Source organism: Tursiops truncatus, chromosome 14 (assembly GCF_011762595.2).
Source record: "Tursiops truncatus isolate mTurTru1 chromosome 14, mTurTru1.mat.Y, whole genome shotgun sequence".
Taxonomy (NCBI): Eukaryota; Metazoa; Chordata; class Mammalia; order Artiodactyla; family Delphinidae; genus Tursiops; species Tursiops truncatus.
In genome coordinates, this window is record NC_047047.1 from 40,715,540 (window position 1) to 40,732,283 (window position 16,744).

Sequence of the window (16,744 nt, forward strand, 5' to 3'; positions counted from 1 at the left end):
TATATGTGGAATATATAGAGAATTCCTACAAGTTAATAATAGAAAGACAATCATTCAAATAAAAATGGATAAAACTTGAAAAGACACTTCACAAAAGAAGGTATATGAATGGGCAGTCAGCACAGGAAAAGGTGCTCACAATTATTGGTCATCAGATAAAGATAAGTGGAATCACCACGAGATACTAATATACACACGTTGACTAAAATTAAGACTGACAAACACCAAATAGTGGGGAGGAGGTGGAATGACTGGAACTCACATACGTTACTGATGGGAGTATAAAGTGGGAAGTATTTGTCAGCTTTTTATAATGTTGAACATACATCTGCCCCATGACCCAGCAATTCCACTTCTCAGGACAAACAAAACATAACCATAAAAGGACTTGTGTCAGAATATTCAGAGCGACTATATTCATGGTGGCTTGAGACACGGGCAGCCCAGGTACCCACTAATAGGAGAATGGATATGCAAATTATGGTGTAGTTATACAATGGAGGGTTGAAAAAGAGCACTCAAGAATATCTAAATTTTGTCACCAAGCAACATTTGTCTTCAGTTTTATAAATGGGAACTATAAAATGTGTCCTCTTGAAGTAGATTCCTTTGTATCAATTTGAAAATAAAATAAAAAGGAAATGATGCTACTGTGGTTTTATAACAGAATAAATGCAAGAGATTCCTATTAGTACGAAAAAAAGCATTTTTCTCTCTAGATACACTTGTATGCTTGCTAGTTAGATAAGAAATGCCTAACTTGTAGGCTTCTAATTTTTGCCTTGGCTGCCAGGAAGTTCAGAGCTAAATTCAGTGCTCAGTTTAATGATTAACATCCCAGCTGCCTGATTAACCAACTGTTTTTTTGGGGGGGGGGCATGGGGGGAGATAGAAGATGGGGGCATTATCTTGTTCCATATTGTAAACTACCTGAAACCATTTGGAAAATGACGTTGAAATCATATAAAATGTTAGCCATTTTGAGAAAAATTTTTTTTCACTGCAGATATAAATACCTTGTATGCTTCTCCTTGTCAAAAAAGGTTAAATTAGGAAAGACTTTTGCTGTTGCTTGAATGAGGCATCTGCTAAAGGTGAGTCACTAACCAAACAAATGATCGGATGATATAAAAGTCCGTCATTTTGAAATACAACCACAGTGACAGGGACCCTCTCACATCTGTTTATGAGTTAGACTGGAGGAGCCAACGTAACAGTATGGAATACGGTGAGTCCCTCATGGATCGTAGACGGCATAACAAATTCAAGTGCACTTCGTTAGATTCTCGGGCTAAAGAAAGAAATCAGATCTGCACGCAAGTGTGCTCACTGTCATTCTGTTTCTATGATAACTGGTTTTGGCTGCTTTGATTTTATCCACTGGATAGGATATTTTCTGTCCTTTCTCATTTAACAAAACTGTACAACCTTGGCCCTCAGGAGAAAAATAAAAGTCTTTATTCCCAAAGGGCATATTCTAATATAATATTAAGGGAAACAACAACAAAACGCCTCTCACCTGTGCTGTTTCACTGTTGGACAACCCAGTCAGCTTCTCCTCCTCTTGCACTTTTCTCCACGTTGCACAGGACTCAGCACTTTTCTCACTGTGGCCTTTTTTTTCTAGTAACCTATTTTGCATCTGATTGACTTGCTTTGTTGCAGCTTTTCGTGAATCAACCTGTTGATACAGAGTAAGTAATAATATATAAGGAAAACGTCTGACACTTGTAAAAAAAAAAAAAAAAAATGCATTCATGTCCAGATTCTTGAAAATTTTATACTTGCCAAGCTTTGAAAAAAGGAAGAAATAAGGAGGAAACCAACAAATGGAAATTACAGAAAAGTACAGTAGTTGGCAAGATTCAGGCCTCTTCTCCTCAATAGGACAAGACCAATAAAAATTAGTGTCACTGTCATGCACTCTTTAGAAATTATCTCTATAGATAATTTGCTTACTGAAAACAGCATTTTTACAGAAAACTGTCACATATGAAAACTGCACATGAATTCATTATTAACCTTTGCTGGGAGTGGATCCAGGACATCTTTTTAGTTTAAATTCTTATTAATTAGAATCTTAGTTTTCTATCATTGAAGTGAGCCTAATTAATGTGAACATAATTAGGAGCTTATGGTGTTGCTTACTTTTTTATACAGGTAAGTTAACCTTTGAGCAGATGAATAACAGTCCATGTCATCTAATACTGTGTACCAGTATCAGAGGTTAAATTCTACAACAAGCTTGCTGTCTCTGAGGTTTCTTTTTCACACCATGCTGTTATCTGGGGGATGACTGACTCTCAATAACCTTGAAGTAGACACAGGGCAGATGCCACAATACAGTTGGAAGACTGAAAGCCACAGTGAAGATCCTTATGTGAAGTATTTGTTCAGCAGCTTCATGTTTACAGCAGCTGAAAGTGCCATCACCTGTTTTCATGGGTTAAATAGGGGGCAGAAGATAGGAACAGTACAAGGGGAAATAATGGAGTAGCCAGTGCCAAACTAGAGAATGAATTACATTGGCTGAGCAAGCAGAGCCTTAACTTGTAGTCTCTCAACTTTTAGCTTCTATTGCCAAGTGTGTTCACTCCTTCCCTTTAAAATATGCTGGTGTTTTGTGGCTAGGTTTAAGCTGTCACAACACCATTCTTTATTCATCCCTCCTCCTGGATTCCAGCTTCTCAAAGGATAGCAAAGCCATTGCTTCTCAGTAACCTGAAAATTGGAATTGCTTTCTGGTCACTCAGGGGTTCTTTATTTCTACCACTCAACTCTCCCCAACTCCTAGAAAAATTCATGTGTAACCACCTTCTGAGCCAGTTTTCCACTGAAGTTATCTTGGTAATAAATGCCCATCATACCACTTGTGTAAAACAGTGTTTCCCAAGGCTGCTGTACATAGTTCTATCTTAATAAAACACTGGCTTGGCAATCATTATGAGATGTGTTCTGTGACAGAAAGGATTAGTTGAGATACTGGGAATTTTAGTGCCTCCTATATGCTAGGCACCTTAGGTATAACAGTTTTTGGTCTGGGAGCCTCTGATGTACAAACAGAATTCGGTCTAATATATTCAGTCCTCTCTGAGGCCTCCTGGAAGAGACAATGCCTCCTGGATTTGCTGTCAGTTGGCTGGATGGTTAAGTTGTGCTGCCATGAACACGTCTATATAATAAACAAAATGATACCCAATTTATGGAAAATTTCTATTTCTAGGGAAACTTTTAAAATGGTAAGAGTGAAGTGGGATCATGAAGTCTAACCCTTAATTGTGAACAGAGTAAAACTTTTTCTCAAAGATAAAAAAGTAAATATAAAAGACACTCTGGGTATCCCACATAATCAAACAGAAGGATACTATCCAAATGTGTGTCACTTTCCAGAAAGTGGCTATTCAAATAAGGTAATTTTTGTTTAACTCTTCATTGGCACGTCATACTGTTCTACAAAATAAGGAATACTTTTGGACTCCTAAAATTCAGTAAGCAACAATGTGCTTATTATTAAGAATTTATATTCTTTTTCTCATACAGAAAAGAAATATGAAGACAACTTTAATAGAATTATTTTGAGAATTAAAGCTCAAGTAAGAATTCTGTAAGCTTTTAAGTTCAATACAAAGATTACTACTACCAGTAATAATCTATTCACCCCTGGATTTGCTATACGAACCTCAGATTCCGGGTGAATGAAGAAACAAACTTTTTCTTGTCTGAAATTAGGATAGCTTGAACATTTTAACTATGACCTACAGCTACTCCTCTGCCTTAGTAAAGTGTTCAGGAAGGATGAGTGGCTCACTGTGCTCAGGTGTCTATAAAATTACAAAATGGATTCACGCATCAGAATAAGGAGGGAGATATTGGTAAACTGATGAAAGGATCCACTGCTGGCTCTTGAGGAAATGGCTTATTCAAGGGTTGAATTGAGGCCTCCTGTAATGCTGGTTTCTAGCTTGGCTTTAGCATTGTCATCCAGGAATTCTGGAGCTTTAGCTCACCTCAATAAGCATTCTTACTGAATATGGTTTCCTTCAGTGAATTTTGGACATTACATCCCAATGGATGGCATAAATAGACTGAGGTAGCCCTGATGGTAAGATTCTTCTAATATGACAATGCCAGAGCCTTCAGAACTACTAGAGAGTAATATCAGCTATACATAGTATCATTCTGATCAAGGCAAATGTCCCAAAAGATTTGCTTTTCAGGAAAAAATATCAACATCTCTACTACCTTGACAAAAAGTTCATTTCCAATTTAACTCCAGTAACAGTATTTGAGGACTTCAAGAAGAAGGTTCAGCTTATAGGGGACAGTTTATGATGCCTAGTAAAACCCAGTATTGGATAAATCCCTCTGGGTTTTTTTGCAAAAAGATGCTATAAGTTTGCTGAGATTCTTATGGTGATGTGCTATTTTATAATACCTAACCAAAACACATTTTTGTTATCACTACTAAATTTAAAAGGCACAAACCACTTATACTGAGGGAAATAACACTTAAAAAATTAAACATTCATAACTTTCCTTTGAATACTGAATCATAGAAACGTTTTATTTATCTAACTATATATGTTTCCTGGTCCACTGACTTCAAGTATCTTTATCCAAAAATTACAAGTCCAGAGTTCATTATTTATTTTGTTAAATAATTAGATCCATGTATAGAGTAACAAGAAATATCTTTAGCTACTAATGAGGGGATTCTGTCTAAAAAGAGAGAAATTTGGGGCCATGTGATTGATATTCATTCTGGACTTAAAAATGATTTTTGTTATGGAAGCAATCAACTGTGGAAACGATCCTTGATCATTTAGGAAAACTGAGTTCAGGACAGTTTACATTATCATACTGTGCTTTTGATCATTTTCAAGTTTGGTTTTTGCAGTATTTCAAAATCTGTCAACTTAATTTAAAAATAAAAAATTTAAGGTGTGGTCACATATGGTGAACCTATATAATTATCAAATATATTAGTGTACTCAAAATACTACAGAAATAAAGTCATTATTCAGTAAATATTGATCTGCTATAAAATATATCCCCGATTCATCTTAATGTCTGTATACTGAGGCTGATCATATTGTTAACAGAAATTAGCTAAAGTCTTAAGAATGCATATTATTCTTAGTGTTTTCTTTTTACTCATAATCAAAGTGCTCTAATCAAAAGGGAAGAACAGAATATTTTTGATTGAGGCTCACTGGAAAAAAATGTTTTATGTTCTATCTCTGCATATAAAAATGGTTTCACCACAAACATCCTTTGAATTTGATGAAACTGAAAATTCTGGTGGGTAATAATTAGAATTTTATATCAGAGGATATAGCTATCAGTTTTTTAAATGGCTTCTTTTATATTTCAATTAAGTTTATGAAACTGAAAAACTACAAAAAAGGAAAAAATCTACTTAAATTAGTGTGGATTAAGTGCTGGCTGTTACTGCAAGGGAAATACTATGTCAAGGAAAATGGCTCTTTGTTTTGTTGCAAAAGTGGTAAAAACACAAAAGTCAATAAAACTGTTAAAATAAGTCTCAGTAATTACCAAGATCAAAATGCAGTGGCTTTTTATTAAACATGAACTTTTGTTCTGCCTTCTGCAATACGTAAATAGTGCTGACAATTGGTTTGTGAGGCACTTGCTACAATAAAATGTAATTGTATCATGAGAGAAAGGTGACAATCAGGAGATCATGAAAAAATTACATATTCTCACTGGTAGTTAATTAGCCATGCAAAACCTCCTCAAACAGATATTCTCTTCTATTAGGAATGATTACTATGCAGGCCTACAGATGTCAATACCACAGTCATTCAAATACTTCTTTCCCTACTAATTGAAGGTTGTAAAGCTCTGGTGCCAAGGTTTTGCTTCCAAAGAGCTAATTTATGACTAGAAGGATATTTTATGTCTTCAGTTGCAGCAGCTACAAAATTCAGCAAATCAGAACCATCTGTGCACTGATACTTGACTCACCATTCATCTAGCAGCCTATCAGTCACATTAGTTTGCATCCTGCATTCTTGGCTCATGAATACTTGTGATGATCCAAAGTTCACAAGAAATATTAAAAATGAATGACATCCTGACCCTACCTTAATGTACATGCATCAGGAAACAAAGCCCTCCATTTTTTTTTTTTTTTTTTTTTTGCACATGGGCAGCGTCAAGTCAGGATTAGACATTTAGTTGCCTGTCCAGTAATGTTGTTGATAGCAGTCTCAAGGCTTCTCCCACCTTCTTAAAAAATGTTTCAAGTTCTAATTCTTTTGTGTTGTTTCCAGTTCTAATTTTTTTAAAAAATGTTGCTGTGAGGGAGTCAGTTGGAAGATAAAGTGGAAGGTGTAACTTTAAAAAATAACTTTTTGCAAAAAAGAATTGTTTCTATAGATTGAAGAATCAGCACATACAAATATTCTGGTAAAATTTAAGAATATTATTACCACCACCAAATTATGGCCAAGAGTAAGCAAAAACAGAGGGATGGCTAAAGAAAATCTGAAGAAAAGCAGCAAAAAAGGTTTCCATGAATAAAGCTGGATTTGCCTTTAATATCTTATCCTAGTCCTATCTCTATGACATCAGTAACTGCTTTATTTCTTTAATAATACACAACAGGCCACAGATCCTACTATTTTTCTCTTGAAGACAACAAGTCAAAGGAACCTTCAGTAAAATTTCTCGGAGCTCAGGGGATATAAGAATTAGATATAAGTAAGAAACAGGACTGTCAGACTCATTTTGACACCTAAAACAACTTCATTGGGTACATAAGCTTCACAGAGGTCATCACTGGATTCCAGGGACTGTTACTTACCTTTTGATTATTTGGAGTACGCACAGTTAAGCTCTCTCCTTTAGGGGAAAATTCCAGTGGTCCTAAAGGTATTCCACTTGGGTTCAGAATTTTCTTGAGCATTTGATAGTTTGGCTTTTCATCATATGCTAAATTATGAGCACATACCAAATACTGGGCTATTTCACCTGTGAAGTATTAAATTTTTTTAATGTCATTCATAATGGGAAAAAATTTCAAAACTCCAATATTCTCAAAATCTCTGTTGTTTTTCTCTTACACAAGCAAGTGCACGCACACACATACACCCCCTTCAAAGAAACTAAGAATGAACAGTTCAACAGGAAAGTACTCTTTAAATGATATCCAAAAATGACTGAAATCTAGTGACCTACAGACTGGACAAGATGGAAGAAACTAGTGGGTTTTTTTTTTTAACATATCTTTGTTGATAATGTTTACAATTCACTCATCAAAAGAAGCATATTTTTAAAATTATAGTTAGTGATTTTGATTTATAGGATGCAACTACTAAGAACTACATGAATAATATAACAGAACCAGCCATACTTCACACTTTTTTTCTGAAATTTTAAAAATTCAGTTAAAAATACATTTTTTGAAGTTTTAAAAATTCAGTTAAAAATGTAAACAAACAAAAATACCAAACAAAAGCAAACAAAAAATACTATAAACGTCCTTACTTTAAAGGAAGAAATCATTGCAAATTGTAATTAAGGCTTTGATTTTGAGACTACAACAGTTCATTCAGAAATGACCTTGAATTCTACAGTTTTAGCCGTGACTGACTTTAGAATTTGCCGACCTCGCTCAAGTCCTGCATACCTAGCTAGCCCAGGGCAATCATGGCATAGCCTTTCTGATTTAGAGCACAAGGATGAGAAGTTGCCACCTTTCAATTTTTCTCTTCCCTAGAATGGTATAGTAACCTCCCCACAAAAGAAGTTATGAACTACAAACTTTGAAATACAGTACAAGTAGAGTCAGTAACCAAAAATTAGAAATATAGCCGCTTTACAACAAATGTAGTTTGCATTTTTGTTTCAGGTGGAGGTTCAATCTGAGATATAAGTGATAATACCATACACTGTTTAAAAACTGGCATATTTTCATTTGTTAACAGAGATGTTTATACTCCATAAACTAGCTTTTCAAGCCTTTCCTCTTCAAAAACTTATTACTGACCCAGACACAAGTACCTCTTACTTTCTCACTAAGTTGTTCATATCCTATGGTGGGGAAATTGGGGAAGCTTCGTGGCTTGTCAGAACTGACTTCCTAAATCTTTGCTCCCTTCCAGGCCTACCTCCTTTCAAGTGGGGAACTGCAGAGACACTGGGTTTCACTCCCTACAGGGAAAAATTCCAAAAGGAATAGTCATTCTCTCCGCCCCCCCCGCCCCCCCCCACCCCCCGGCACCAAGGAAAGTCAGAGAGTGACCATTTTACACTGTATTGTCCACAACTATTTTCCAGGAACATAAGGCTATTGCAGCTAAAATGAAAACTCTTGGCTCCAGAGTTTTTTTGGGTTTTTGGATACTGTGGCAATTCTGCAACCTTTTTCCTCTCTAATGTATAAGATGTCAAATTCTGTTATCTAGCACTCGCTCGACCAGATCTCTGTAACTAGGAAGTGCTGCAGCTTCATCACATTTATAACTCATGTTTCCAGAAGCCCTTTGTGGGGCATCCAATTCTTGAAGAGATGATCCAAAAGAAAAAAGATTAACTTACATCCACTACCATTTTAATATGAATATTCTGTTGTTCTTTGTTCCTTTCAAGATTGGTAAGCCCAGTTTGGTATATATTACAATTCCATTAACCAGAATATCCCAAATGAATAAGAGAGCTGAATATGTTGGGGACACTTTTCACAAATCACTGTTAGAAGACAATGGAAGACTCCTGGCACTCCACCAGCTGATAGTAGCTGTGCTGCAAAGCCTTCATGGGTCTGGGGTTTGAAAAAATGAGGTCCCAGTGAGGTAGGAGAGGGAGAAAAAGAAAAGGGCCACCTCTGTTATGAATATATTATGATAAACCTGATGCTTAGATGATTGTGATATAGTACTGGTTTAAATGTTAGCCTTTCAAGATCTGGATTTATTATATTAAGTACACCTTTTAATTTACTAGCATATTTCCAGAGTTATAAAACAAATGCTTTGAGCAGTATGAAATTATGATATTCTTGAATCATCTGCTTTTTAAGCTAGTGAAATATTAAGTATCATTACTATCGTTTCAAGAGGTAGAAACTTTTGAAACTATTATTGATATTATTACACTGAATTGGACATGCATGTTGCAAACTTCTCAGCTGTTTTCATAAAATGTCTTAGTAATAAACCTTTTGTAAATCGGATTCTCATGCTAGCAATATCCACTCTCCTAAGCATAACCAACTAACTTGAGAGACCTTAATAATAAATAATAATATTTATTATAGTTATATATTATAGTTAATATATATTATAGTTAATAATAAAGTTTCAACATTTTGTGCTTTAGAAATAGAAATCTGGATTTTATAAAAGAATAGTATAGACCCAAACAAATGGTTTGTACCGAAAAAGAGGAGCCTGGCACTCCTCCCACCATTTCTCGTACCACTCAAATATTATATTTAGCAACAGCAGTGTCCCAGAAATATACACTGGTCCATAAGCATTTATTGTGTACAATCCAGGGCACATGGGCTTTCTTTCCTAATCCTAAACTGAACAGTTACCTTTTGTGCATGAGAGACAAGAAAAGAGATACACAATTTAAAAAAATTTTTAACATCTCCTCATCTCTCTTTTTGCTGTCCTGTTGAGTAAAATGAAAGCTGTGTGACTTGGTAAAAATGCCAATAAGAATATTAGCCAGAAAGGAATACTGGCATATTGACTGAGTTACTCAGTGCAGTTACATAAATGAAAAGTTTTCATCTTTCAACCCATCCCCCCAAATGAGAATACTACTCTCCCGTTTGCCTCCCTCCATCAGAAGGAAAGAGACAACAGAGGGTGGGAAGCAGAAGACTCATACTGGGTAGACTTGTGGGATTTGGGAAATGGAGGTGGGAAAACAGAACTGGTCTGTTCATTTCCTAAGGAAATGAAAATTTTGGTTTCTGGTCAAAGAAGGGCTGTAAGTATAAGTTTAAGATGATTTAACTCTACTTTTAAACTCTCATGTGGAAACTGATACTATTTGACCTTATCTAGACACTCAGCGTACATATTTACTTTCATAAGTCAGCTAAAAGCTAACTTCGAAGTTGCCCGGTAGAAACAGAGATCAAGATTCACTCTGCCTATCGTCTTGGACAGAAAGCAAGCCGGACAGCAGAAGCAGGCTCTGCTCTGTGAGGCAGTCTAACTCGGTGGTTAACTCGGTGCTGAACAATGTGCCATGCAGCACTTGGGTAATTCTGAATTGCCTTACTATTTTTACTGATAGTACTACCAATTAAAGAATTCCGAAATGGTCTATACTAACATGAAAGAGAAACCTGTTCACTGAAATATACTCCGAATCCCAAGGTCATATGCCTTGCCAATCCAAAAATTTTTTTCTGGCTGTTGAGTCAGACTATAACCCAAGTCTAAACAGCATTCAAGTGTTTAATGGTTTGGTTTTTTAAATTATTAATTGAAAGTAGTCTTTCCTTAGATCAACTTTCTCTTCTTTCAGCAACACACATAGGAACAGAAACAGAAAGTCCACTCTGGAGATACCAGATACAGTTGACCATTAAACCTGTGCATGATTCCCCAAATATACATCTAAAAGAAAGCAATGCCATCAGCAGAGCCCAGAACGCTGCCTGCGTATATTCTTGCAGCATTCTTGTGTCCTGATGAAAAGGATCTAAACAATCTCTTCTCTAGCAACGTATCTGTAACCCTGGAGAGTTTCTTCCCATCACTATGGGAATGGGACTGGGTGCAGCAAAAGCTACAAAACAAGAGTGACAAATGTGGTGAGCTGTAAATCGTATAGGAGAAGGCAGAAGTTATCACCTGACTTACAGCAACTGCTTCCGGAAGGAGCCCATTTAAGCACCGACTCAGGCAGCTCATCCAACAGACTAAAACAAAACAGAGTAACACACAGTGAATTTGTTTGCAATCCTGTGATTTACTGTTTTGATTAGAAAACAAAACTCTGTGGGTCACCAGTAATGTGACTTTCCATACTTTTTTTTTTCACCCACCTGTAATGGGTAAGAGGGTAAGTGGATGGGGGAGATCCCTCCAATCTCACTGATCGATTTTATATCAATCACCTAGAAACTAAATGTAGAACTACAGTATAAATGCTTTAATACAAGGTCTGTACGTGGAGAAATGTAGAAGTAGGGATACGTGATTTTTAAAAAAAAAAAACCTTAAGAAAAGAATACATAGAAAAATGTTATCTGGATTTACAGGATATTTCTCCTCAGGTACTCAGCACTGCGGAGGGGCAAATTATTTAATATTTTATGTATATTGTTCTCAGTTGGGCAGTTGCTTTATGCTATGCCATGATTAAACAGGTTAACAAGAAATATCCAAAAAACAAAACAAAAAACCCATTATTCTAACACTTTCCAGTGTTTTAGACTGAACAAGTACAAATCTCTTAAGTTGCTTCAGCCACAAATATATAAACATTCAACTAAAATTACTGATATGAATGTTTGATTCACAAACTCAGGCATAGGCAGAATTGCAACAATAAATGCACTGATCTAATATTACCCTATGTTAGGAAAATAAAGGGCATATGGGATACAGTATTATGGTTAAATATACAAGCCTGCCCTTATGGGGAAATTCAGCGTTATGCCTTCTCAGCAAGTTAAATAAATTACGATTATGTATTATATAAAAAGTTTGAACATGTCTTATATATACATAAGATATATATCTGTACGTATCTTAATTATACATATGTCTTAATTATAAACTTCATAATACAATATTAGCTTTATTGGTCAATAGGTTTATATTAGTAATCAGGTCAAAATGAATATATTAATATATGCAAGGGGCCCCAAAATACAAATGGAGATTATGTTTATTAGCATTATATTTTATTATTTATGTAATACCCTATTATATTCAAATATATACATGTAGGTATATTCATTAGAGACATATACAATGACGGCATCTATATATGCATATTGATAAAAGACTAAAATAATACTAGTAGGTCTTACTAAAAGAAAAACACATATAGGATCATTGGAATTAAAATGTTAGTCTTTTAAATAAACTATTTTATTCAAATTAGGTAAACTGAGGTAGAAAATTGGAAACCAAGCCTTTATATATGCCCGTTGCTGTCCTTTGACTTGACCCATATATTGAAAAATGTTAGTCACCTGAGGGTTATATGGACACATCAGTCACCGCAATAAGTAGCTGATCAGACAGTTCTAATACTGACATATAAATGTGTTAGTTTTGGGAAAGGGACTAGGACGCTCAAGATTCCAAGTGGAGAAATATTTCATACAATATATGTCAGTATTTACCAATGTAATCTGCATTACTTTGTATCTGCAGGCTAGCCTTCCTCTCTCTTAAGAACTGATGCCACACTGAATTAGAAAGACTGATTTCTATGGATCAGCTAGCTACCCCTTTTTAAACTTCTGTTGTGACTTGCCCTATTAAAATACAGCTGCTTTTTCCAATTGCGATATTGTATCTGTGGATAACTACTGTTGAGAATATCTTGGTGCATAATGAAAACCTGGCTATGCTGTGCTACATGCAATTGACTTTTTGTTAGGCCTGATCAGTGAGAAAAACAGTAAAATAGTAACCCACTCTATTCTCAGTCTAACCTAATTCTCACCCTAATAGAGTTTAGGTGATAAAAATTGAATGTGGAATATTAAAATGTTTATGTGGCTGCAAAATGATTTCTTACATAAACACCTCATATACAAATTCTGTTTGTTTCTTCCTTAAGAAACAAAACATACACTCCCCCCAATAACAGGATTAAAAACAATGCATGTTGCTCTCACTTGAAAAATATAAGCCCTGTTTGTCCCATTTCACTTTGTTGCTTTGCACAGTTAATATCAATCACACCAAGCTCACACTAACTCCATATACTTATACAATGCTAATCTGAAAATACTCTTCCTTGAAAATACCACCACCTAGAATCTAAGTTTTGGAAAACACCGTGTGAAGGAACAAATATTTCACTTTTTATTTTGTATTACAACTCTCATACATATGATCTCATAGGTGTTAGCTTAATGGATTTTATGTCTGTAAGCTGTTTGGGTTTTTTAAAATATTTTTCAAATTTAAGAAATTTGCTTTGGCTATCCTATTGAATGAATAGGTTGAATGAATGAATAGGTTAAATGGCAGTCTTCTCTGAGATATTAACTCGCTTTAATGTGTCCCTTCAGACCTGGTGCTGTACATAACGGAATACTTGAAAATCCGTACTTTGTTTTAGCTGTCTGGACAGCCACAGGGTCCTCCAGGTTCTGCTCCCAGGGCAGTCTCCCACATAACCACCGCAGCAGGCAGTAGCCGAGGATTTCAAGGTCACTTCGTCTGGACAGGGCTATAGGAATAAGCATTAAGAGAGCAAGATGAGGGATAAGTCATTTTTGAGAAATAGAGAAATCACTGAATGAACTACCACTGATGAAATATGAAAAAGCCAAATGGGCGATGTGTTTTGTTTGTTCAGCTGGAGTAAAGCTTAAACGCCCAGGCGTTTGGCCCCGGTCCACAGAAAGGCAGTGACTTCTTGCTGTTGAAAGTAAGGGTCAGTTTCCTCACCTCCTCCAACTTCATCCTTCCTGAGTCTGGCCTGTCACATGAACTTGATCTCCATGGCCTCTGACATGATCCAGACAACCCATAACCTGGCACCGACACTTTCTCAAAGAGCCAAGCAGTAAAACAAAGAAAGAAATGTCTGCGGCTCAATTGCTAACACATGTTCCAGGAAGTCCATGGGGTCTGCATTGGTCATGCAGAGACCCTTCAAGTGCAGACTAAACACTGATGGCCTTTCCTGTTCCACTCAGACTAGCAGCACTGGAAATCGGAAAATATGACGAAACTGCCATCTAGTGTACACTATTAAAAAACGGGTCTTTCTTAAGATTTTTCAGTTAAATGAAAAAGCACAGGATACATACGCCTGCTGTTTTGGGTACACGGATCTAAAATTTCACAAATATTATTTTAGATATAAGCAGTGCTAAAGCGAACTTCTGATCAAATCTCCTGAATAAAAAATATAAAGGTAAAGAAATAATGTGCATGAGGGGTGGGGTGCAGGTGGTGGGAAGTAAATTTTAAAGCCAAAGAGAGGTTTCCATAATCTAAGATAAGATGGCTTTTCATAAAAATATACAGTAAAAGAACATTTTGAGGCCACTGTAAATATCATTTATATAAAACTACAGACTAGTGCCATAGACTAATTTCATGATAATTTTCTGTATTTTTTTTAAAGTAACTGATTTCAAAAGAAGGACAAAAATATCTAAGAAACATGTCAAATATAACAAATATTACTGAAATAATGATTAAAACATTAATAAAATCCCACAAAATAAACTCATTTTTATAACCATTCCAAACTGTTATAAAACAATAGCCTGGCTCACACTTCTACCATTACTTGAATGTTCATCTGTGTAGGGATGTAAAATCTCCTAAGTGCAATACACGGCTGTTAAACCCGCCGTAAACAGGTATCCTGGTTTTATTACCTTTCATTACATACATTCTGAAAAGTCACTCAGTAAACTTAGTTTACTTTAAAAAGTCATCTACAAAGAACAATGCTGCTAGCACATCATAACTACTTTTGGTCACCATACATAAGTTACTATAAAGCAGAAGACAAGATTAGCTCTTACACGTACTCTGTCTTAACTGCTATTAGAGTACCGGATTTATTAAAGGCCCTTCAATCAAGCAGAATGCGACGGTCCCATGGGTACTGTTTACTTTCTGCACAAGCTTCAACAATGTCCTAATGCAAGACTTGGCTCCCCTATTAAAATAAAAACACAATCTCTACCACACTGCTTTGTAGTGATTTCTTCAGTAATAAATCTCCCATTAATAATGGAATGGTTCCATTTGTACAGATGTGTTCACAAATCCCTTTTCCATTATGGCTATTCCTGATTACCACCACTTAAAAAAATTCACATCCTCTAATTTTCAAAAAATTATATTCTGGCACCTGTTTGGACGACATAGGCTACACACAAGAGGCCCTCTGAGGAAAAACAATCAGAATTAAAATGGAATGAACCTTCCCAGCCACTTCCCCCAACCCCCCAACTGAGGGATTAATTGATATGAAGCTGTAAGTAATGACAAGTCATTTAGATTTCTGAAGCCAATCTTTCATAAACTGGTCTTCATTTGAAATAGCCCTTCGAGAGTTAACTTACTTCACTATCATAGTTCAGTTTTACCTAATTAAAATACAGCACCACATTTTTCAAACTTTTATTTTCTTTTACTGCATATATACATTAATAATTATTGTTAGGTAAATGTTTTACCACTCACTGTTTCCAATAAGTTCTGCAGACATACATGTAATGTTAAAAAAAAAAATTCTATAGTCACTCTTTCCCACCATTAAACAGAGAGATGAAAGGATTAAAAATGTTTCCAAGTACACACCTTTCCCTGAAATTCCCTCTCAGGGAAACAAACTGCAAAGTGTGATGTGTTTTTGAGAAGTTAAACTCTAACACTGTACAAGCGATTATGTCTTTTCTCCATCTACTACATACAGAAGAGTAATTTTAACACTGGTTAAATTAATTAAAATATTTTGGATGACAATATTAGCATCTATGAGTGGGTATGTAATTAACACAATGAACTGATCATATATCTTTAAGTTTAAATAAAGTACATCATCAAAATATAAATGATATGATAATGATAACTGTTGAATCTAGGAATTGAATATTTGGATATTTACTATATTATTCTACTATTTCCTGTATATTTGAAAACAATTCAATAAAATGCTGAAAATTTAAAAAAAGAATTGATCATAGTTGAGGAAGACTACTAATTAACATCTAACAATGAAAATATTTTTTAATTTGAAAGTTGAAACATATATTATGGATTATTTTGGTTCTGTATAATTTGTATTTCTGTATAATTTATTGTAATACATAAGGTTTTTCAGTTGCATTTGATAGTTAACATAATCATTAGCAGCATATTTTCATATAGATTTCCTAAAGTCACACTTTTACTTATGGTACTTCTGCTTAGAAATACAGGAAGATTTACCTATCAATTTTCTCTTGTCACTTTCTAAATATAATTTAGCATCTAATTTTTATTTCGCATATTAATATGGAACAATGTAAATGAATCTTTTCACTGAAAGCCTGTGGTGTTCTCAGTTGCTCAACATTTCTAAATGATAAAGTATTGCCAAGACTAACCAAAAAAAAAAAGGCACAGGTGGGGTGGGACTTGAATTCGATTTCACTAGAAAGCAGATTCCAGAAACAGCTGACACTAGAATACATAATTAAAATAAAAACGATCAATGTGATTTATGAAGCTGCTACCGTGCCAGACACTCTACTGCTTTTATATCATCTTATTTAATCATCCTAACAATATGAGGTATCATTAACCCTGTTGACAAATAAGAAAATAGAGGCTCAGAGAGGTTAAATAACTTGCTCAGTATCACACAGCAAAAAGTCACAGAGCTCTGTATTGAAATCCAAATCTTTCAGAATCCAGAGCCAACACTCCACTCAATCTACCAATTACTTTGCCTCCATTGTTAGTTTTGCACCATTTAGACAACATAACATATACCCTTCTACAGTTAGGGAAGTATTTGAAGCAGGCATTTTAACTTAAAACACCAAAAGACA

General features: G+C 35.2%; 1 protein-coding gene across 10 annotated transcripts in view; it reads right to left on the reverse strand.

The window, feature by feature from the left end:
- Positions 1–16,744, reverse strand: part of VRK2 (VRK serine/threonine kinase 2) — a 96,999-nt gene that overhangs the window by 5,666 nt on the left and 74,589 nt on the right. For 5 of the 10 annotated variants that reach the window (XM_019942814.3, XM_019942817.3, XM_019942815.3 and 2 more), the window contains 5 exons: positions 13,290–13,410; positions 10,845–10,912; positions 6,830–6,996; positions 3,017–3,172; positions 1,520–1,681 (listed from right to left, as the gene is read on the reverse strand). In XM_019942814.3, the coding sequence (XP_019798373.2) occupies positions 1,520–1,681; positions 3,017–3,172; positions 6,830–6,996; positions 10,845–10,912; positions 13,290–13,410 (674 nt within the window). The remainder of the gene's footprint in view (positions 1–1,519; positions 1,682–3,016; positions 3,173–6,829; positions 6,997–10,844; positions 10,913–13,289; positions 13,411–16,744) is intronic. The other 5 variants (XM_019942816.3, XM_019942818.3, XM_019942820.3 and 2 more) reach the window with 3 other exon arrangements.